This window comes from Guillardia theta (assembly GCF_000315625.1).
Source record: "Guillardia theta CCMP2712 unplaced genomic scaffold GUITHscaffold_63, whole genome shotgun sequence".
Lineage (NCBI taxonomy): Eukaryota > Cryptophyceae > Pyrenomonadales > Geminigeraceae > Guillardia > Guillardia theta.
The window spans coordinates 149,549-171,117 of record NW_005434611.1 but is presented as its reverse complement, the minus strand read 5'-3'; the positions used below and the strand labels follow the sequence as shown (position 1 = coordinate 171,117).

The following is a 21,569-nucleotide window of genomic DNA, read 5'->3' as shown; positions in this document are numbered from 1 at the left end:
CAGGAGGAGGAGGAGGAGGAGGAGGAGGAGGAGGAGGAGGAGGAGAAAGAGAGTAGGTAACCTTCACTTTTGGTTTGTCTACGTCCCCTAGTCTTTGTCTCAACCAATCAAGATCAGGTTGCAAAGTTTTAGTTGTCTGCGGGAAGTGGTGAGAAGAGAAGAGAAGAGAAGAGAAGAGAAGAGAAGAGAAGAGATAAGATGGGATGAGATTGAAGGTACAATGAGGAAAGATTCCAAGCAACATTATCAATGTCAAGTGATGGAGATAACCAGCAGGAGAACAATCAGAAAAGAGTTGGAGACAACTGAGATGCTGACACAGGTAGCGATGGAGAGCGAGGAGGAGACAGAGATTGGAAGTGCTAATAACGGAGAAATTCATGTGGGTAGGTGGCAACAAGGACGCAGCAGACAGCAGCAGACTAACAGGAGCGAGCTCGATCCTTGCCCCTGTCATCTGCAGCGCCATCAAGTGGTTGAAGTAGTATGGGATCAGCAGCAATGATGTGTCTCCTTCATCCAGCAGCGTTAGCACGACGTTCATGTACGCCTGCGACATACACATTCAGCCTCCCTCCCCCCCCCCCCTCCCCCTCCCTCCTCCTCGGGCTTATGTCAGTGTCATCCCACATCGTATTCATCGATTGCACACGCTCTCCTCTGATCGTTGCTCCTCTGCATAGTTCAATGTCTGCCCTCGCTTCCTCCTCTACCCATCAACCTCTCATGGACCATACAGCTGCCCTCCGCTGTAATACTGTTGTCTACAGTCCTTTCCTTATCTCCTCCTCCTCCCCGCTCCTCCTCCTCACTCCTCCTCCTCACTCCTCCTCATTCTGACCTGATTCGACCCCGCCGTGATCATCACCGACGAGCTTACAAGGTGGTTCTCATTCCGTATCTTGTCTCTCATCAAATCGACGAGCCCGTTGATCCCTCCGTCAGGTCCATAGCGATGAGTGTCCTCCTCGGCTATACCCCGCATTCTGTTCATCACATAGTCACTCCCATGGCTCGAGCACCTCCTCCCTCGCGCAGGGACGGAGGGTCCACGAAAGTGTCTTATCGACTCACGCTGCTTCGCAGGCGGAGGGGGGAGGCTTCCAGTGCACGATTCCTTGAGCGAGGGAGAGGACTTCCCTTCCTCCCTTGCCTCCTTCCTCTCTGATCATCCGCTGCATCTTGACAACGCACGCCTCCTCCGTCTCTCTCATCCTCCTGCTCGCACGCCAGGCCATGGCGGCCACAGGCTCGTAAGTTTGAAAGTTTCCGCCGAAACTTTGAAACTCTTTCAGCGGGAAACTTAAGAGAACTAAAGTTTAGGATTTACTCGCAGGACCCCCCGGACCCCTCTACGACAATCCGAGTTACCCCACCCACATGTTCTCGTTTGAAAAGCTTAAAAGAACCCCTGGTTTTGTTCAAAACTTTGTCTGGGTAGGGTGGTACCCCTCATACTTTTTGTCCACCCCCACCCTCTTATGCGAGATTTTTACAAGGATATGAATGGGGTAGGGTGTTACTAGTAGCAGCACTAAAACGCAACGTTTTGTATTGTTGTGCGAGTGTATGGTTTGAATACCCACCCTCATTCAAATCGAAGAACAGAAAATGAAAGGAGGGGTGTCCAAGGTACCCTTTGAATGACCAGATACTACCCCCTTTCTTAACTCAGTTTACACTGATACACCCACCCCTGATACTCCCTCAACGCCACCCTCCATGATCAACTCTTTAGTACTACCCCACCCTTTCGAGTTCATTGAAACTACCCCACCCTTTATGTTCTTCTTTACCTCCAAATCAGGTACCCTACCCCTCATGATAACATGACACCTCCCCCATTTCTCCACCCCTCCTCTCCTTCCATTTTGTAAACAAATTACCACCCTTACATTTCCGTGATTTGATACCACCCGTGGTATCCTTAACCCCATGTAACATAGATACAGGGGTACTATGCCTCACTTTTGAATTCTGCACCGGTATCTATTCGTACAAAGAAAGGGGTAGTAAAACTACCCACCTATCAAATTCGTACCTACTCCACATGTGTACCCACCGTCGAAGTACCTCGATGCGATGAACAATGCAGCCGCTACTAACCTGTTCGTTCAGCACATTCACCACCACGCTTCCATGTCCTCTCCGCTTCCTCCTCCTCTCAAGACTTTCTCCTTGCCATTTCTTCCTCATCCTGCTTCGTCTCCTTCTTGCTCTTCTGATGTGTTAGCAGCTGATCCTCACTCCCCTTTTATCTTGCAGAGGTTCACTTGCGGACCTTTTCTCATCTCTTTCCTTTTGCTTCCTCTAAGATCGTTTCTTCATTTATCTTCTCACTCTCTTTGCCGTTCTCTCCCTTACTTTAGCGTTTTCACCCTCTCTCCTCCTTTCCTCACCTCCCTCAACACCTAAAAAGGTTCTAGAAGGATCCAGAAATGTTCCTGCACTTCCATCTTCCTCGGCAGAACGCTTGGCGGTCATTGATTTCTGTCTTTCAGTTCTCCGTCGCTCTCTTGCTCTCGACAACGTCCATGTATTGGTGAGGTATCCTCTGAACTCAACAAGTAGGCCGGCTGGAGTCACAAGTGAGCAACAATGACGGTGGAGTCGACGGCCGGGCAGGGCAAGAGAACCAAAGAGAGCAACACGGAGAGCAGGAATGAGATGATGCAAGACGATTCTATGGAGGATGTCTTCCTTGACACGGAGCATGGAAGGGATACGAGCATTGAGATCGACCACCCCAGCCGTTCCGTCACAGACCATTCGGGGTGGTTCCCGGCGAACCCCTCGCCGAACCTCGTTGCGATCTTCGAGGAGGACGAAGACTTCAACTCGGCCAAGCACGAGACGCAGATGTGGTCCTCCCGGCTGACGTACCTCATCGCGTCCGTGGGAGGAGCTGTCGGCATCGGCAACGTGTGGAGGTTCCCGTTCCTCTGCTACAGGAACGGCGGGGCAACATTCCTCATCCCTTACTTCCTATCCCTCTTTGCCCTCGGCATCCCTCTCTGGATCCTCGAGTCCTCCCTGGGGCAAGGGATCGGCAAGAGCTCCCTCGGATGCTTCCGAGACCTGTCGAGGAGGTGGAAGGGGCTGGGCTGGCTCAGCTTCGTTGCAAACCAAGGGATCTGTATCTATTACTGTGTGGTGCTCGCATGGAGTCTGCGGTACCTCGGCGCTGGCATGAGCGCTGGGCCCATCCCCTGGGCCGGAGGGAGCGGGACAGAATACTTCCAGTCGGAGATCCTGCACAACGCGTACGTGTGCTGGCAGAGGAACGGAACGGTAGACTGGAGTAAGGTAGGGGAAGCGCGTTCTTGGCACGAGGAGGTTTATCCGCTCAGTCTCCTGGTGAACCAGTCGAGGCTGCATCAGACGGACATCCTGGACTACACGCAGGCAGATGAGATGAGGAGGAGGTTCGGGCTCAGATGCCACGAGACTGGATTCCACCAGCAGGGGAGAATCATAGACGAGAATGTCACGTCGCTTCTAGTGATATGGCTGGTGGTGCTCGTCATGGTTTTCTACGGCACCAAGACGCTCAAGTGGTCAGTGTACCTCTCCATCCCGCTGCCCTACATTGTCCTCGTTGTCATCTTCTTCCGCGGGGTCACCCTGGAAGGAGCCAGCGATGGGATCCGGTGAGAGGGTAGTAGTAGTAGTAGTACTAGGAGGAGGAGGAGGAAGAGGAGGAGGAGGAGGAGGAGCTGAGGAGGAGGAGAGTCAGTGACAAGGAACGCAGGTTCTACCTCCAGCCGGACATGGAGCGACTTTTCTACGATCGCGTTAACCCGGAGACGGGAGAAGTCCAGACGGCCATCGACGTCTGGATCAACGCGGCGTCCCACATCTTCTTCACCTTCGGGCTTGCGGAGGGAATCCTCATCACCTACGCCTCCTACAACCCGCCACGTGAGGACGAAGGACGGGGAGGGCGAGGGAGGGGAGGGGATGGGAAGTGAGAGCTTGTGGCGGAGCAGGGGGAAAAGTAAGGATGAAACTGGATGAGGGAGATGGTAGGAGGGAGAAGAATGAGCGAAGAGAGAAGAAAGGAAAGTTGGTGGAGGCGGCAGGCGGGAGGCAGGAGGGGAGAGTTCGGGGAGGAGCATTGAAGATAAGAATCTCTGACTTTTGATCGTCAGACTTCCACATCCCCTCCAACGCAGCTGTGATTGCCTTTACCAACTGCGCGACTGAGTTCTTCTCCGGCTTCTGTGTCTTCTCCATCCTTGGCTACATGGCGCACAAGAAGGGGGTCGCGGTCGAGGACGTGGTGGCAGGATCTCCTTCCCTTGTCTTCGAGACCATCCCTGAGGTAAGCTGTTCTCCTCCACAACCTTAACCTTCTGCTGCTGCTGCTGCTGCTGCTGCTGCTGCTGCTTGTCCATGTTCATGTCCACGTTTTTGCCCTTGCCCTTCCTCCTTCGCCTCATCATGATCTGTACCCTTCTCCTCTTTCGTCTTCCTCCTTCCATTTCTTGACCTGACCATCAGGCATTGTCGCTCATGCCCTCGCCCAAAGTCTTCAACTCTCTCTTTTTCATCATGCTCCTCCTCCTCGGAATCACTTCAGCCACCACCATCGTCGAAGTTTCGGTCTCTATCCTCCGCGATCAGTGCAGGGAGATGATCCAGCGGGGAGGAGCGTGCTCGGGGCTGGGCCGGCTGATCATGAAGAAGACCTGGTTCCTGCCCTGCATCGTCAGCGTTCTATCCTTCCTACTCGGCCTTCTCTTCTGCAGGAGATCGGGATCGCTGTGGGTCGACCTGGTCGACGGCTCCATCTCCAACTTCCTCCTCACCCTCATCGGCTTCTGCGGTGAACTTTGACCTCCTTGTCCTCCCCAGCTGACCCCCAGCAGAGTTCGTCCTTGTCGCCTGGATCTTCGGGATGCCCAATGTTCGCCTGCTCCTCCATAGGAGGATCGCCTGGTTCCCCAAGTCCCTGCTGGGCTTCTTGTGGAAGTATGTCGGTCCTGTCACCACCTTCGTCCTCCTCGTGGCAGGAGTCAGGTAGCTTCCTCCTCCTTCTCCTCCTCCTCCTCCAGTACCACCACCTGCTCGTTCTCCCTCCTGCTGATTCTAGTGCTCTTTAGCTCATCTTGTCACACTCTCCTCCTCCTCAACTTGTTCTCTTTCTTTCCCTCATTCACGTGCTTCTCTCCATCACTTGTCTTGTCTGCATTCACGTCACTCAACCTGTTCCCTTGTGCTCCTTTTCTCCATCTCTTTCTCCTCATCCTTCTGCACTCAACCTGCTGCCTGCAGAAACTACATCAGCGATCCCATCACTTCCGTTCCCTGGGCTATTTGCATCGGATGGATGATACCTCTACTCCCTCTCGCTGTGTGGATGGTACTCCTGCTCCTGCTCCTGCTCCTGCTCCTTCTCCTGCTCCTCTTCCCGTTTTCCTCGTCCGCCTCTCCCTTGTTTTCCTCTTCTCCCTTCTCTCGACCTTGTCGGCTCCCTCCCTCTTCCCTCCCCTTCCCTCTTCATCTTCTTCGTCCTCCTTGTCCCTGTCCCCTGCTTCTTCCCTCACCCCTCCCGGTCTCGTTTCGTCTCCTTGTCATAACTAATCTTTGCCGCCTTGCCCTCCTTACCATCTCGCAGATCAAATCCATCGAGCTCTGCAAGGCAAAGCATGTGGTGAGTGAACGATAGAGCTACTCCCCCTTCCTCTCGTTGGATTCTTTCCTTCTCTTCGTCCTCCTTGATCCATGTTCCCTCCTGCTCCTGCTCCTGCTCCTGCTCCTGATCCTGCTCCTGCTCCTGATCCTGATCCTGCTCCTGCTCCTGATCCTGATCCTGCTCCTGCTCCTGCTCCTGCTCCTGCTTCTGCTTCTGCTCCTGCTCCTGCTCCTCTCACCCCCTATTCAGGTCCAGCTCAGCGTGTCCTCCTTCCGATTCTCTACCAGTGAGTGTTACTGACGTCGGTCTGGAGGGGGGCCCTGACAAGACCAGCAGGTCAAGATGTGGAGAAGGCGCGATTAAACCAGGCGGTAGAGGAGCTCAAGTACGACGAGCAATCAGAACAAGCAGAGAGAAGAGCTCACGTCAGGCAGGAGCAAACAGATTGATGACCTGAAGGCCAACCAGGATCAACTAATCAGTGTACTCAACGACCAGTTGCAGAAAATCAGGCTGAAAGCTTTCAGCCTCCAGTATCGAGCACTATCGACCGAGGGTATGTGGTGGGAGGGGATCAGCCGCACGCAGGCAGGAGCGACCATGATCTCAAAACTGCAAGAAAGAAAGCTAGTCGAAGGCCTTGACGTACTGCTGGTGGACGGAACAAGCAGACTGATGATATTATGTGATGCTATAACCGAGGCGAGAGAAGGCGGGACGAGCCGCGATGAGATGAGATGAGATGAGATAGATGAGATGAGATGAGATGAGATGTAGAACCTGTATATTTTGGTATATTCGTATCCGTTGACAATAGAATCAGCGTGGAGATCTCAAATTCTCAAGCTCCCATCCTTCGAAAATTGTTGTTTCTGAAAACAATTCCTTTGGGATTTTGAGTAGCAGTGGGAACTGCGAAGCAGAAACTTGAAGAACCTGTTTCACGAAAGAGCCCATGGGGAGTTGAGAGATACAAAGTCTTCTTGCTTCTGTTTGTCTTTTCCACTTGAGTAAAGTAAAAGAAGCTGTATCTTCTTTCATGAGCTTGTTTAGCAAAGTTGCTGGTTCGCTCAACTGCCGAGGGAGAGAAGGAAGGCAAAAGTTCAGGGGATACTAACAAAGATCGCCGTTGAAAGTTCACACAACAGCCAGAGGAGAGGAAGGGCGGAGAAGCAGCCAACATGGTGCTGAGGATGTGGGGGAACTTGTTGACAGGTATGAGAGGAGAGCAGCAAGTTTATGGGAACGAGATCGGGAAGTATCTGAAACGCTCTCAGTGGCATATGGAGGAGGAGGAGGTGGAGGTGGAGGTGAGAATATCGAGGACATCGTAAGGACGCACACGAGGGCGAACAGACATCGTTGTCTCCCCTCCTCCCTTGGGGATAGCGAGGAGAGGGGAGGATGGAAGTGAGGAGACGAAGTGAAGGAGAGCCAGCAACGGAGGTGCGGAGAGATGGGAGGGAGGAAGAGAGAAAAGCAGAGCAGAACAAAAGCAGAGCAGAGCAGGACAAGCAGGACAAGAGCTGAGCAGAGAAATCGTAAGGAGAGGAGAGAAGATGGGAGGAGAGAATGAACATGAGGAGAGGAGAGGATGAAATAGAAGGGCAGAGGAGACGGGAGGAGAGGAGAGGAGACGGGAGGATAGGATAGGATGAAATAGAAGAGGAGAGGAGACGGGAGGAGAGGAGGCGGGAGGAGAGGAGAGGAGAGGAGAGGAGAGGAGAGGAGAGGAGAGGAAGAGAGGGGAAGAGAAGGAAAGAAGGGAAAGAGGGAGGGGGAAGTCAAGAGGGAGAAACATGGAGAAGAAATGAGGGGAGGGAGAGAGCGGGAGTTTAGATAGAGGGAGAGTTTGATAAAAGGAAAGGCAGGGGGACGACGGACGTTGTCATAGGAGAAAACAGAGCGAGGGAGGGCAACGAGTCAGGGAGATCAACGAGGTGGAGGGAGGAGGTGGGAAGAGGAGGCAGGAGGGAGCCATAGGGGTTTACAGGAAGTTCTTTCACGACAAGAAAACGAACAAATTCGCAAAGCAAGAAAGTTGAGCAGAGACGGAGGGGCAGGGTTGTTGATAGTCAACTGCGGTCAAAAGCTCCTTCTACTTGCGACCATTGCCCCCCCTCTCCCTCCCCACCGCCACCACCACCCAACTGCCTCCATTCCTCCTTCTAGATGCTATAACTTCTCTCCCTACGTGGTATTACTTTTCCTCCCTGAGTGGTATGCCCCCCGTCATCATCCAGTCAAGCCCTTGGGACAATGGCAGTAGACGAGTCAGCTGGAAGAAGATCAAGATGGTAGGCAGTTTACAGCAACAGGGAAAAATGATCTCATGAACAATGTGAAAGAAGAGAAAGAGGGAGAGGGAGAGCGAAGGGATGGGAATGGGGATGGGGATGGGGAGAGGGAGAGGGAGAGGGAGAGGGAGAGGGAGAGGGAGAGGGAGAGGAAGGAGGGTTTACTGGTGGGGAGCTAAGGAGCGAGAGAAGGTAGTCAGAAAGGCAAAAGACAAGGACAAACACGAGGAAGCACAATGAGAGGGACCAACAAACATCATGACCTACACACGCATGACGACAACAGGAAAGAGGATAGTCACAGTCACCCATTTTGGCACACGAGAATGACAGTGAGTCATCGGGTGGGAGAGCTTACATGATGCCACACTGAGGCAAGGGGCACATGGCAGGGCAGAGGAGGGTCGGATAAGAGAATGTGTGGTATGACTGATTCAGTTGGAGTTGAAATTCGACGGAGGACAAGGGGGAGCGGAAGGATCGAGTGCAGGGGTCCAGACAGAGGAGAGATTCATTCCTGTAGCTGATCTCTGTCAACTGCCATGCTGCTTCCCACCTTCGCCACCGTTCGCTATCGTCGCATGCAGATTTCACCGCTGCATTACCGTCTACGCTATTTTTTTTTCGTTTTCCTTTGTTTTTTGTTTTTTTTCGTGCTCGGGGAATGTTTTGGGGTATTGGACCCCAATAATATCACTCAAAAGGGGGGGTGGTGTATGTGAGGGTCCAATCGTCGTAGTTCAACGACGATTGGATTATGTGTAAAGACACTGAGAGTGAAAACAAATTCTTTCAGTTTTTTTCACTTCTGTTGTCACGAAAATACTTCATTTCAACATTTTCTTTTTTCACAGGGAGCTGCGACTGCGAACATGTCCGAGTCGTCGTAGTGGAAGCAGCAGCAGCAGCAGCAGCAGCAGCAGAGACGTCGGCGGCAGGACGGGAGAAGGGGAATGGGGAGGGGCAGTGGAAGAAGTTGGGTGAAGGAGGAAGAGGGCCAAAGAGAGCAAGCAGTAGCTAGAAGGATCTCGATTAGAACGAGACCAAGTCAACGGAGGGGAGTCAAGGGAGGGCGTGTGGCGCCATGCGTCAAAGGCGAGAGATGAAAGGGGAGGGGAGGGAATAGTCAGTACCTAATATGAGGGAGGGAGATGGAGTATGGACTTGATGTAAGACATATAGCACACCGGTGCATGACCAAGAAAACTTGATTGTAAATTTGCTCAGAGTACTTGATGGCAGGCATAGGTTTGATACAGAACAGAATCAAGTCGAATACTGATGATTGCACGTGTGTTGTCCAAAACTGAAAGATCGCCAGAAAAGGAGTGAGGCAACCAGATACAGACAAAGATGAAAGTGAGAAAACTGTATTTCTTACAGCCAGAAACAAGTCATCGAGTCCAGAGCTACTGAATAAATCAAAGACACACAGAAACGTGTTGAAATGCAGGAAGGTAGGCAGGCAGGCAAGCAGGCAGGTTCGCAAGCACACTGAACTGACAGACAAAACTGAGAAATAGAAAAGAAAGCAAAGCAGTTTGGCAGAGTAGCTTACTAAGTGACTGATCATCTAGTTGGATGGATGGATGGATGGATCAGATGGATCAGATGGATGAGATGAACGCAGGTAGGCTATATAAAAACAAGTCGAAGTGACTGTCTGTCTGCCCTCTCCCTGTCATCATTCTTTGTGTATATCTGCATGCCTTGTTCCAGTCGGCAGGCTGATTGAGACAAGACAGACAGACAGACAGACAGACAGACAGACAGACAGACAGACAGACAGACAGACAGACAGACAGACAGACAGACAGACAGACAGGATTTCAGTGAAAGATGATCCAAGTAAGCAGGTAACAAGGCAGGAAGGATCCCAGACCATTAGACTGAGGCTGGACGGCCAGCAAGGCTGGCGGAAGTGAAATGGATAAAAGGAAGTTTGGAGAAGAGTTATGCACAGACGTAGCCGTATCAATATCTGTCAGTTGCAATTGTTTGAAAGATGGTAAAGAGTGAGAGCACTATAGAAAGGAACGTAGTTTCCCAAGATGGTGATGGGGAAGGGGAGAGATCGAGAAAGCTCAAAATGAACAGGAACGACTCGGAACATAAGTAGTTGATCACACTCAAGAACGGAGAAACAGAGAGCTTTCTCTCTTTCTCTCTTTCTCTCTTTCCCTCTTTCTCTCTTTCCCTCTTTGTCTCTTTCTCTCTTGTTCATTCTTCTTGTTCTGCTCCTTTTCTTCGTCTGTCTATGAACTTCTTCTGCAATTCTGCAATATTTGTGGCGATGTAACGCGATGTGCAAAGAGAGCGAAGGGTGTGCCAACATTGGCAACTTCCAATGCAGATGGCAAGTCTTGCAATCAAAGAAGCATAGGAAGGACAGAATGGTGCGAATGCAGTATTGGGACATGTCAAACTTTCTAGCATTGAACGTCGTCGTCGAGGCTTTCAGACGATGATTACGCTTTCATTGACATTTATTGTTGTTGTTTTGCTACATCTTTCAGATAAAAAACGGCCATCTATTCCCCTCACATATCAGCGCTGACGATCTGTTCCGGGAGCTCGAAATGCCTGCGTAAGATCCCCCCCATTCACATTTCCACGGCCAGAAATGCAAATTCCTCGCTGCTGCATAAACCGTCAGCACCTCCCATTCCTCCTCGATATCCCAGACGCACCGAGCTCGCAGCAATCCCTTGCTCCAGCATCTGCTGCTCCTGCTCCCACTGAAATCTGCTTCTGCTCGTCGTAACTTGCATCAAGGGCTGCTGGCCAACTTCAGCAGTGAGCGCCTTGGCAGCAGCTGGGCGAGAGCTCAAGTACGGAGCCTGACGCTCAAACGTTGAATCAGCATGAGAAGGCGAGTTGATCAGAACAGGCTGATATAGGGGCTCCTGAGCCAGAGGAGGAGGCCTGTACGACGACTCCTGGAGCATGGCCAAAGCAGGATCAGGGACTCTGTTGTCCAAGGCATCACGATAGTTCATCTGGCTCATGAAGGAGAGCTCGTCGGTGGAGAAGATGTCCATCGGGAACGCAGAGCTGCTGGAAGGAAGATTCATCCTCATGTGCTGCCCCTGCAACGCCCTGCCCTCCCTTGCAAAACGCAGTACCTCCCCCGGCTCCTCCTTGACCTGGAACCTACTGTTGTGAATCGAAGGGTCCGGATACTCTCCCATGATGCCAACTTGCTGCCCTTGGGATGCATTCACGATCTCCTCGAAGATGTCCATCCCCTTACTGCCAACCGTGGCTTCTTCGAAATCATCTTCCATCCCATCCTGCACAGGAGGCACTGCTGCCGGGATGTCAGAGTCCTCTTGCTCCCTCGGTTGCTTCGTAAGATTGACGCAATCGATCTTTCTGTCCCGACATCGTGAGCAAGGCCTGCAGCCATCGCACCGCGCCTTCGCCTTGTTGCAAGCCATGCACGCGACGTTCTTGGGTAGCTGGAAGTGGCTGGACTGAAGGAACGAAGAACCGTGGAAGTAGAGGGCAGAGCAAACTGCACGAGACTTCTTTGTTGAGCTTGGAAGCTGTGCAACGTCTCCCCTCGACTTCTGTATCCACCATTGCGCACGAACATCGGCGCTGTCGATGCATTGCTCCTCCTTTCCTAGGCGGATGCATCGCTTGCAAGGACGGGCGTCGTTGCAAGCTGCCTTTGCCTTGGCACACACGACGCAGGCAATGGAAACCTGTCGCAGCTCAGTTCGCATGGAGAGCACAAGCTTGCTGACCTGATGCCTTCGCTTCCGCCTTCCTAGTGTTGGATCGGCTGCATCCGGATCCTGATCCTGTTCGGGAAGGAGACCGTTCCCCAGTAAGGCTCCTGCCCCAGCTCCGGCTTCCATCTCTCTCTTTCAAGTTTGATCAGACACAAAGAATAAACATCCTCAGCTCCTCCGCTGAAATTTCTGCATGAGCGTGGCAAGCGAGCTTCTCGGGCTCACCAGCTGTTGCGACAAAATGTGGAACGGCAGAGTGCAAGCTGCCATTTTTTCGTAATCGCCCCCTGATCACAAGAAATGGAGAAATCTTGATATCATTCCTGCAGATCAAAAAGTCAAAAAAAGGAGCTTGTGCTCATGTGAAGCAGTCTATTACATGGAAAACTACAGAACGGGTCACAGATTTCACCATGAAAGCTCCCTCCCCTCCCCTACGAATCATGGAATCAAGATCTTGCCGTCACGATCGAGCGACATATCTTTCTCAATCACCCTGGATTTCATTCCCTCCTTCCTATCCTCGCTTCCCCCCGCCCCTCTCCCCTCGCCCTCCCTCTCCCATGCATTGTCCTGGTCGCCCATTCACCCCGACATAACAACACCCATTGCAGAGGCCGACGCGGCGTAGACTGCTCGACACACGGTAGGACCTAGGACTAGCCTGGTCTCATTCTACAGGGTGCTAGGAAGGTAGTAGTACATAGCACCTCTTGGTACAAGGCCTAGGACCTCTGGGACAGTCTAAGTACCCCATCTCGAGATTCAACTGAAGATATGAAAGATCGCATCGTCTCGTTGTGTGGTAAATCATTACCCCCTCACAGGGAGATAGGGGTAGGTGATTGAAAAATGGGGTCAAGTCTCCGTGTCTGGGGGTAGGGGTCCATTGGTAGCCCTGGGTGGCTCTTTTATTGTCCAGTTACAGTGACTTTTGCTAGCCGACCTGTGGAAATCAGGTGGGTAGGAAGGTTAAGGAGGGGGGGTGGGGTTGGTGGTCGGAGCGAGAAGGTCAAGGTGGCGAATGACTAGAGGGACTTGAAAGGTGGGTAGGGTGGACGGTGGGACAACCGGTGTTTTTATACCACAGAAGGTTCTGGAAGGCAAGTAGGCTAAATATATATAATTATTCGTCGATGATGGGCTTTAAAAGAATTAGTTATTTATAAAGGATACAAAAGATATATGATTGTATAATACTTTTAGCAGAAGGTTATTATCTTGACCTTCCAATCTTTGTCCCAAAAAAAGAAAGGGGAGCGGGGTCGAGGGGTCCATTGTGTCTGGGTGGTATACGTGCTCGATTCACAACAGGGTCGCAGGGCTGTCCCCCCGTGGGTCAGGGCTACGATGAATTTCAGAGGGATGCTCTTGATCGTTTTCAGACCTAGAGCAGTCGAGGAGAATTCTTTTGAGCAGGGGATGTTTCGAGGTTGCAGGGTTGGTACTAGGGGCTGACATTATGGTGGGTGATCAGTTGTGTGCAGAGGGTATCACAGTGTGTGCACATGGTGCACTACCCCCTAAGAATCCGTAAAGTACCCCGTCTTTCAATGGGCAACTTGCGCTGTGTGAAAAAAAAATATCTCGGGTCCATGACTCTCAAAAAATCCAATCGATGCATTTTCGCTCACGATCCCTGCAGCTGTTAGGTACCCCTCCTCTTTAATGGTATTACACCCGTGGTCGCATCTCTCAATTCTCTTATTTACTACACATGAACAAAAAAACAAAAAAAAGAACAAAAAAAGGAAAGCAATTTGAACCTGCTGTATGCCGGGCAAATGTCTATGCATCAAGGGGGTGGGGGTGGGGGTGGGGGCGCCATGCCACAGAGTACTGTCACGGCTCATCTTGGATTATGGCGGCAAAGAAACGAAATGACAGGGTAGACGCACATAAGTCGAGCGAGATAGAACAAAAGACTTGCGCAACATGTAAACATTCATAGCGAGCAAGCAATCAAGTATAAGGCAAGATGATGGTAGCCTTTCTGCACGAAGGAGCAGTGGCTCTGAGTGAGTCTGGGAGTTGAGGCTAGATCGTCAGTTTCTTCGACTTGTACACAACATGCTCCAACAAACTGTACTGATTAAAGATGATTCTAGAATCATAGCATGAGAATGCTATTTTAAAGATGCCTATGGCTCTACAATGATGCACATGAGCCGAGCAGAAAAGGAAAGGCCGCGATGACCACGAAAAGTTCTTTACGTGGGACAACCTCCTGTTGACTTGTTTGCACGTAAATATCATACATCAGTGGCACAAAGCCGTCCCGCGTCAGGTCGTGCACAGGCAAGAGAAGCATTACATGATGTGAAAGGAGCGGAAAACTGGATATACAGCACAACCAACCAAAACGGGGAATTCCCACATCGCAATTCATTCCATGTCAAGGAGAAAGCCATTGATAGGCCTATCAGTGTTGCAGAGAAAGAACAAGGAACCTACAGAAGTGGGGATAGATGACAGATAGGTTGAAACACAGGATTCTGAAATGTAATTGATCGAGTACTTGACGAGTGGAATAAAGGAATTGCACCATAGACAAAGTATCACTGCAACAACCACACACAAGAGTTTGAGTTCTTGAGAAGAAGATGGAAAGTGATGAACGTGTATGAGTCAAAGCCAAACGTTCTCATCAAAGAACACAAGTGTGCATGGACTTTGGAGGTGAAATCTGAACAGGAATACACATCAGGTCATCAAAACAGCAGCGATATGGGAGCAAAGTCAGCTTGAGCCATCGCCTGGGAACAAGTAGGGCTCTGCTAGATGTCTCAACCTAGGTATCGAACAACGAAGATGATTGCACTGGTTGGGATGAGGACCTTGTGGGGGTGGGCTGGGAGCAGTGAAGGACACGAATCTGAAGCAAGCATAAAGAGGGTGTACGGCGAATGAGTGAATGTAGTTCAAGATGAGACTTAAGGCCACAATACCCTAGGGATTCATGATAAAGAAGCTTATTCAAGCACTAATATCAGCTCGTAATCCTCATTCAAATCTTCGTTCAAATCATTGCTCATATCCCCATCCTCGTTCATATCCTCGTCTTAACGCTGAGTATTGGAAACATTGAGGTGTACACAATCAAGTCCTGCAGTACGGGAAGCAGAGAGTGTGTTAAGACTAAATAGATACATCGATCAACTTTTTCAGTCAAGGATTCAGCATTTTTGTCGCAAGTGTTTATCAACTTGACGAGAGTATCAGGGTCAGGTATATGCTCTCACACTAATCGACTTCGATCTTCCTTCATTCTCTCCATTCCTCCCTCCTGCATTCTCTCTCGCTCCTGTGCCGCTCTCGTTTTGTTTCTCAACCCCCGTGTTTGTCGGTGTAGATGACACTGACATGTTCAATCAGCAATCCATACAGGGGGGGTGGTGAAGGCTGGGGTACATATACTACCAGGGAAAGTTAGAGAATTTGGTAGGAAAAGGTAGGGGTACTAGAAAGATCATCCTGGCGAATGGTGAGTGGGGTAGTGTAATCAACAAGGAGACGGCGTAGAGAAAATGTATGTACATGGGTGCTAATATGGTGATTTGAGGGGGTAGGGTGGTTTCTTGGATGCGACCGTTTGCTTTTCTGATAGGACCTACCTACCCATACTGAATACCACCCATCAAAAAGCAGTCGAAACCAGGGGTTGCATCAGCATTCCCTAACCCACCCCCTTCGACCTTACAAAGCGCCATGTGCTAAATGGCTGGTGGTGTCGACACACGAATGGGGCGTTGGAGTGAAAGTAGAGAGAGGGAGAGAGGGAGAGAGCATGGCACGTCGAGGAGCGACGAGACTCTCATGCTTGCAAGGCTATTGCGAGCAAGAGAAGAGGATGTCTCGACGAGAGGACCTCGCTGAAGGACGTGAGCTTTGACGGAGCAGGGTTGAGAAGACGACAATCTGCAGCGAGGAGGATGAGAACACGTTAGAAGTGAGAGACTGCAGAGGAAAGAAGAGAGGAAGGACGAGGAGCCTCTCTCAGTGAGAGATGAAAGAAGGGAGGGAATGCGATCTCAAGTCTGCGCCTCCATAGGCGCCCAGGGAAAGGTGGACGGGGAGTAGGATGAAACGTGTTGAAGAGGTCATAGAGAGGATGTAATGCAATAAAGTTAGATCCAAAACTTATCATAGACATGAACCAGTGAAAGTGGAAGGAAGATGATCGAGGATGGGAGGAGGGGGGGGGAGCAGGGGCACGATGCTCGTGGCAGTGGGGAGACTGGGGAGAGGCTGTCAAACAGTGGCAGCGTCTGGAGCAGCGAGTATTGTCAACCAGCTGGGAAGGAGAAGGAGAAGGAGAAGGAGAAGGAGAAGGAGAAGGAGAAAGATCCTGGATGAACTAAAGAGAACGTGTTGACATTGAAGATGACCGGACAAGAGGTGGGAAAGTGCAAAAGAGAGTCAGATCAGGCAGTGTGGAAAGACATGACACGACACGACACGACACGACACGACACGAGTAATGACATCTTTGTTGATGTCATGCTCACCCGAAAGATGGATAGAAACGGTCACCTGTCATCCATTCTTTTTCAACTTGACAGATACTTGAGGGGTCGAAGTTCCAATCCGAACCTTGAAACAAAGTGCAACGATAATTAAGGTAAAAGTTCCAAGGTTGAAGAGAGGAGGGAGCTCTCTCTGCAGGGAACATGTTTACAGCTATTCCTCTGTTTCGCAGGTTGCGCCACAAGAGAGCTGGAGCGGTCGACAGTTTGTACAGCCTTTGGTGTGATTTCTTTGCGCAGAGTATAAGAAATGGAATCAAGGTGGTAGGCAAGGAAAGTGGGGTTGTATGTTCTCAAAAATATCTTTCCAACCAGTTCCTCTCCTTAAACTCTCCCTGACCATAATGCTCAGATACCCATTCGCGATGATGCACGTTTGGAACCTGAGGTGTTCAAGTTATGGGAGGGAAGCAACTACAACTGGTGATCAAACCATCATCGTCCTCATCATCATCATCATCATCGTCATCGTCCTCATCATCATCATCATCATCATCATCGTCATCGTCATCATCGTCATCATCATCATCATCATCATCATTGTCATTGTGATTGTCAGTGCCATAGCCCTCATCAACCGCTAGCGCCATCATATGCACCCACGTAAGGCTCATGCTTCCCGTCATGGATAGGAAAGAGAGGACCGTCGAGAGAGATGTACGGAGGCAGATATCTGAGAGAGCTGGATCAACAACTGCATCCTCCTCCTCCTCCTCCTCCTCCTCCTCCTCCTCCTCCTCCTCCTCCTCCTCCTCCTCCTCCTCCTCCTCCTCCTCCTCCTCCTCCTCCTCCTTTCGCTCAAACTTCACCCCCGAGCAGCAAGAGCCAGCTGAAGCGCTGCTGCTCCGAAGTGACTGCTGGGAAGTCATATGGAAAAGGGGGAGGGCGAGGAGATGGTGGCAGTGGAGGAGACGAGCAAGAGCCGTTGAGCGAGGACGAAGATGGCAACAAGGTAACAAGAACCAATACGGGAAGGAAACGGGGACTATAGCACGGGCAGGGCAGAGGACGAGGAAGTGGAAGTGGAAGTGGAAAAGACAAGGACGAGGACGAGAACGAAGACAAGAGGTCAGTCGTGACCTCCGGAGGGTGAGGATGAAACAGTCGCAGGACTGGAGCAGGAGGAGGTCGATGAGGGCTGACTCCACCGCCATGCGGCGATCGACCTGCAGGAGGCGAGGGAGTGAGGAAGGAGCAAGGGGGGGAAGCGCAGAGACAAGCCCGTGGCGGACTCGATGCTCAATTCTCAGCTCGGAGTCCAGCTGTGATCTGTCGAAGGGCTGGAAGCAAGTCAAGGTGAGAACTCCGAGGTGAGGTTGGAACTTGAGATATGAGCTGAACCCGCTCCTGGAGCAGCTGCTGTCGAGCTTCGTCGATCACCTGGGAGAGGAGGAGAAGCAGGAGCAGGAGCAGCAACAGGAGCAGGAGCAGGGGCAGCAACAGGAGCAGGAGCAGGAGCAGGAGCAGGAGCAGCAACAGGAGCAGGAGCAGCAACAGGAGCAGCAACAGGAGCAGGGGCAGGAGCAGGAGCAGGGGCAGGGGCAGGGGCAGGGGCAGCAACAGGAGCAGGAGCAGGAGCAGGATCAGGAGCAGGAGCAGGAGCAGGAGCAGGAGCAGGAGCAGCAACAGGAGCAGCAACAGGAGCAGCAACAGGAGCAGGAGCAGGAGCAGGAGCAGGAGCAGGAGCAGGAGCAGGAGCAGGAGCAGGAGCAGCAACAGGAGCAGCAACAGGAGCAGCAACAGGAGCAGGGGCAGGAGCAGCAACAGGAGCAGGGGCAGCAACAGCAACAGGAGCAGGGGCAGCAACAGGAGCAGCAGCAGGAGCAGCAACAGGAGCAGGAACAGGAGGACCAAGGTGGGGAAGAGGTCGGAAAAGGAGGAGAGAAGGGTCAGGGAAGGGAAGGGAAGGGAAGGGAAGAGAAGAGGTTCAGAACGGAAGCACGAGGAGGAAGGACGGACCTGAGGATCATCGGATGCGATGAAGACCTTTGAGATATTATACCTGAGAGGAGGACTGAGAGGAGGAGAAGCTATATGGGAGCGGCTACTTGCGTCTGAGGTGTTGGATCCCCTCGAGATAGCGATGGAACGGTAGGCAGCCTCTGAGGAGATAGAGAAGAAGGAGGAGGACAGGAAAAAAACGAGGAGGGGGAGGGGGGGGGGGGAGGAGAAAGGGGAGGGGGAGGAGAATAAAAAGACGAAGAGTTAGAGAGGTAAACGGAAGCAAACGTGTAGGAACAGAACAGCAGACGGGAGGTCCAAGGGGTATGGACAACAGAAGAAACGCTGAAAGTGAGCAGGGAGGAGGAGAAAGTCGTGAGGCAGGAGGGCAGATAGGAGGACAGATCTGTTCTTGTAGCCTCACTTTCTGTTGTCGTCGAAGCAAGAATCTCCGTGTCGAACATGAACACCAATGATGCTCCCGTGGAAGCCGATCTCTGTCTTGACCTGCCGCAGCCTGCGAGGAGGAGGATGAGCCGCTCGGGAGGGCTGGAGGAGGGGTTGCGGCTTCCTGCTAGCGAAGGCCAAGATCGGACGGGTGAGGTGGGCGAGGGCGAGGGAGGAGAGCCAGAGCTGAAGAGAGGAGGTGAGTTGGGCAGGAAGGGAGCAGGGTGAGGGGAAAGGGGAGGAGAAGGAGAAGCTGGGCGGAAGGGGGGCGGGTCTGGGCTGAGGAGAAGGTAGGTAGGATGTGCTAGGAGGGACGTGAAGGAGAAGACATAGATTCCGTCAGGGTTGGAAAGGAGATGGGGAGAGAAGGCGAGTCGCGGAGGAGTCTGACGAGGAAGACAGGAGGTGTGTGGAAGAGAGAGGCAAGGAGGTGATGGTGAGGAGCAGAAGGTCAGTAGAAGCAGAGGGGCGGAGAGGAGGAAGGGGGGGTTCGAATGGCTGCCAAGTGAGGGGTAGTCTCTTGGACCCTCACCGCTCCCATGCCTTTGAGCGACTCTGGAATGTCCTGAACAAACGAAAGTGGAGATGTCGAGACGGCGAGGATGGAAGAGGTAACGAAGACATCAGTTCTCTTCCTTTCTCTCTCCATCTTCTTCCTCGTCGTCGTTGTCTTCCTTCCCCATCCTCTTCCCCCTTCGTCCCCATCCTCGTCCTCGTCCTCGTCCTCGTCCTCGTCCTCGTCCTCGTCCTCGTCCTCGTCCTCTCTCTCATGTTTCTCCTCCCCCATTTCCCTTCCCTTTTTCTCCCTCCATTTCCTCCTCCTCCCACGTCGCCCCTCCTCCACCACGTCTTCCTCCCACCTGGACTGTCGGCACATGATCAGCATTGGCACCCTCCGTCCGGTTGACCCGGCAGGCGGACGCGCGTTCGAGGTAACACTCGAGTCCTTGCAGGATGACACGTCAGCAGAGGAGACGCAGCGGTCGAGAGCAACCGAGCTCATGGCAAGGTGGGAAGTTCATCCAACTCCAGCTGGAGTCCACCACGAGGGATCTGTTGACACCCATCGCCTGCCCAGCTGCTTGTCAAAACCCCGCAAACTGCCGGATGGGAGGGGAGGCACCTGGACGAGAGCTGTTGAGAGCCACCGCAATGCAAATCCGATGCCCTGGAGGTGAGGTGAGGGGGGGAGAGGAGGAGGAGGAGAGGAAGTGGAGGGGAGAGGTGGACAGGAGGAGTGGAGGAGCAGACGAAATGAGACGAGAGCAGCGCACAGCATTAGCAAGTGGAGAGGGGAGAAGGATGGAGCGGAGCGGACAGGGCAGGGCAGAACAGCACAGCACAGCACAGAGCAGAGCAGGGCAGAGCAGAGCAGGAGTAGTATCAGCAGTGTGAAAAGGATTCCTTGACTGTTCTTGTTCACCTTGTTGCCAACCGAAATGTCCTGAAAGAAGATCGTCTGCCGGTCGCATGCTTGCTTGTACTGATGGCGTCAAAAGTTGTCAATGACCTGAAGCGATGGGGCTGTAAACATTCCAAGGGTGACCTGGGAGGCAATGACGTGGCGCAGGAACAGCGGGGTGAATCTCTCGAGCGTATCCCTTGACTGCCTCGGAGTGCACGGCAGATCCTGTGTCAGCACCTGTCGGAGGGAGGTGAGAAGATTTCCACGTCAAGGACTTGGCAGCGTCTCCGCGAGAGTTCGCAGCTGCACCTCGGGGAGGAAGGAGGAGTGGAGGAAGGGAGAGGCAGAGCAATCCTCTCCGAAGAAGTCCGGGTTGCAGATGCAGACACCGTCGACGCACCGCCCTTGCGTGCAGTTGTGTTGGCAGCCGGCAGTCTGATTCACTACCAAGGAATGGAAAACAAGGAATGGATGTGAGAAGGCAAAACATTCAGGTTCGTGTAGATGTTAAACCTGGTTGGTGCAAATTGGCTGGAGAAGAGAAGGATTCATACTCGTTGAACATGAAGGTTGCCCAATCATTGTGAACGACCTGACAACATCGTTGTCATCACTAGCAGCAGCAGCAGCAGTCAGCGAGCATACCTCTTCCTCTCTCAGCAGGCAAGCTTTCTTCCCTCCCTCCGTCTCGTCCCTTTCTTCCTCCTTCTCCTCCTCTGGCACAACCGAGAAGAGCACAGACGCATTCGCATCATAGGGATGTAGAGCAATGTCCAGGAGCATCACAGTCAAATTGTACTCTCCCCTCCTCCTCCTCTCAATCCCCGTCGGGAGCTCGAACTGGTTCGCTCGGTTCCTAACGACCCCCTGGTAAACCCCATTGAGGAACCACACTACCAGAACTGACACGAACTTCGACGTCTGCCGCTCCCCCGTCCCCTCGGAGATCGTCAGGATCACCTGGACCTCTGACCCTCCCTCGAACCTCCAGCCCTGTGGCGGGAAGCTGATCAAGACTTGCGGAGTTGATGGCATGCGCACAGTGAAGCGCATCGGGTGGACAGACATCGGCCGCGTCCCCTCCCCCGATACCTCGAACGTCTTCACCGTCCCCTGGTACACGTAGTTGTTGACAAGCTCACCAAGGACCAGGGTAAGATGCCTACTGTATCGCACAGCCTCCTCCTCCATCTCCTGCTCCTCCTGCGCAGGCTGCAAGCCTCCCAGCAACGGCTCCTCCTTCTCTTCTCCCATCCTGACGTTGAAGTTCTTGAGGAGGACGTCGTGACCGTTTGTCGTCAGGTGAAGTTCGATACGCAAGTAGCCCATAGGACATCCGTCTATGTGGATGGTGAGGACGGGGGGGTCGTCCGAGAACTCAAAGTCCGCAGGAGGAAAGACGAAGAACCTGCAACCTCCTCCTTCCTCCTGCACCTCTTCCTCCTGTAACGTGTCCACCGTCTCCAGAGCTGCTTCCTCCTCCCCGGACGTGAAAGGAACGGACCAACAAGAGAGAATGAGGGTAAGGAGCAGGAGCAACAATCCACTGTACATGCTCATTTCAATCATCACTGA

At 52.4% G+C, this 21,569-nt stretch overlaps 4 protein-coding genes across 4 annotated transcripts in view; 1 reads left to right on the top strand and 3 right to left on the bottom strand.

Moving 5' to 3' along the window:
- GUITHDRAFT_75075 (hypothetical protein) overlaps positions 1-1,172 on the bottom strand; it is a gene marked incomplete at both ends in the record, with an annotated part of 2,478 nt that extends 1,306 nt beyond the window's left edge. Inside the window, 4 exons of the mRNA XM_005827868.1 lie at positions 62-136; positions 428-550; positions 842-986; positions 1,075-1,172. Of these exons, the coding sequence (XP_005827925.1) occupies positions 62-136; positions 428-550; positions 842-986; positions 1,075-1,172 (441 nt within the window). The remainder of the gene's footprint in view (positions 1-61; positions 137-427; positions 551-841; positions 987-1,074) is intronic.
- A 1,426-nt stretch (positions 1,173-2,598) lies between these two features.
- GUITHDRAFT_112949 (hypothetical protein) lies at positions 2,599-5,026 on the top strand (the record flags this gene model as incomplete). The annotated part of the gene is made up of 5 exons (XM_005827867.1): positions 2,599-3,650; positions 3,752-3,921; positions 4,152-4,324; positions 4,504-4,828; positions 4,872-5,026. The coding sequence occupies 5 exons, from the start codon at positions 2,599-2,601 to the stop codon at positions 5,024-5,026; spliced, it is 1,875 nt and encodes a 624-aa protein (XP_005827924.1).
- Positions 5,027-10,482: 5,456 nt separating this feature from the next.
- Positions 10,483-11,945, bottom strand: GUITHDRAFT_142344 (hypothetical protein; the record flags this gene model as incomplete). The annotated part of the gene is made up of 4 exons (XM_005827866.1): positions 10,483-10,575; positions 10,626-11,645; positions 11,688-11,807; positions 11,901-11,945. 4 exons carry the CDS (start codon positions 11,943-11,945, stop codon positions 10,483-10,485), a joined length of 1,278 nt encoding a protein of 425 aa, XP_005827923.1.
- A 4,549-nt stretch (positions 11,946-16,494) lies between these two features.
- GUITHDRAFT_142343 (hypothetical protein) lies at positions 16,495-21,554 on the bottom strand (the record flags this gene model as incomplete). The annotated part of the gene is made up of 14 exons (XM_005827865.1): positions 16,495-16,584; positions 16,805-16,874; positions 17,011-17,055; positions 17,282-17,481; positions 17,543-17,581; positions 18,161-18,203; positions 18,567-18,649; positions 19,122-19,535; positions 19,713-19,757; positions 20,013-20,072; positions 20,136-20,231; positions 20,304-20,437; positions 20,508-20,586; positions 20,640-21,554. 14 exons carry the CDS (start codon positions 21,552-21,554, stop codon positions 16,495-16,497), a joined length of 2,313 nt encoding a protein of 770 aa, XP_005827922.1.
- Positions 21,555-21,569: the final 15 nt, after the last annotated feature.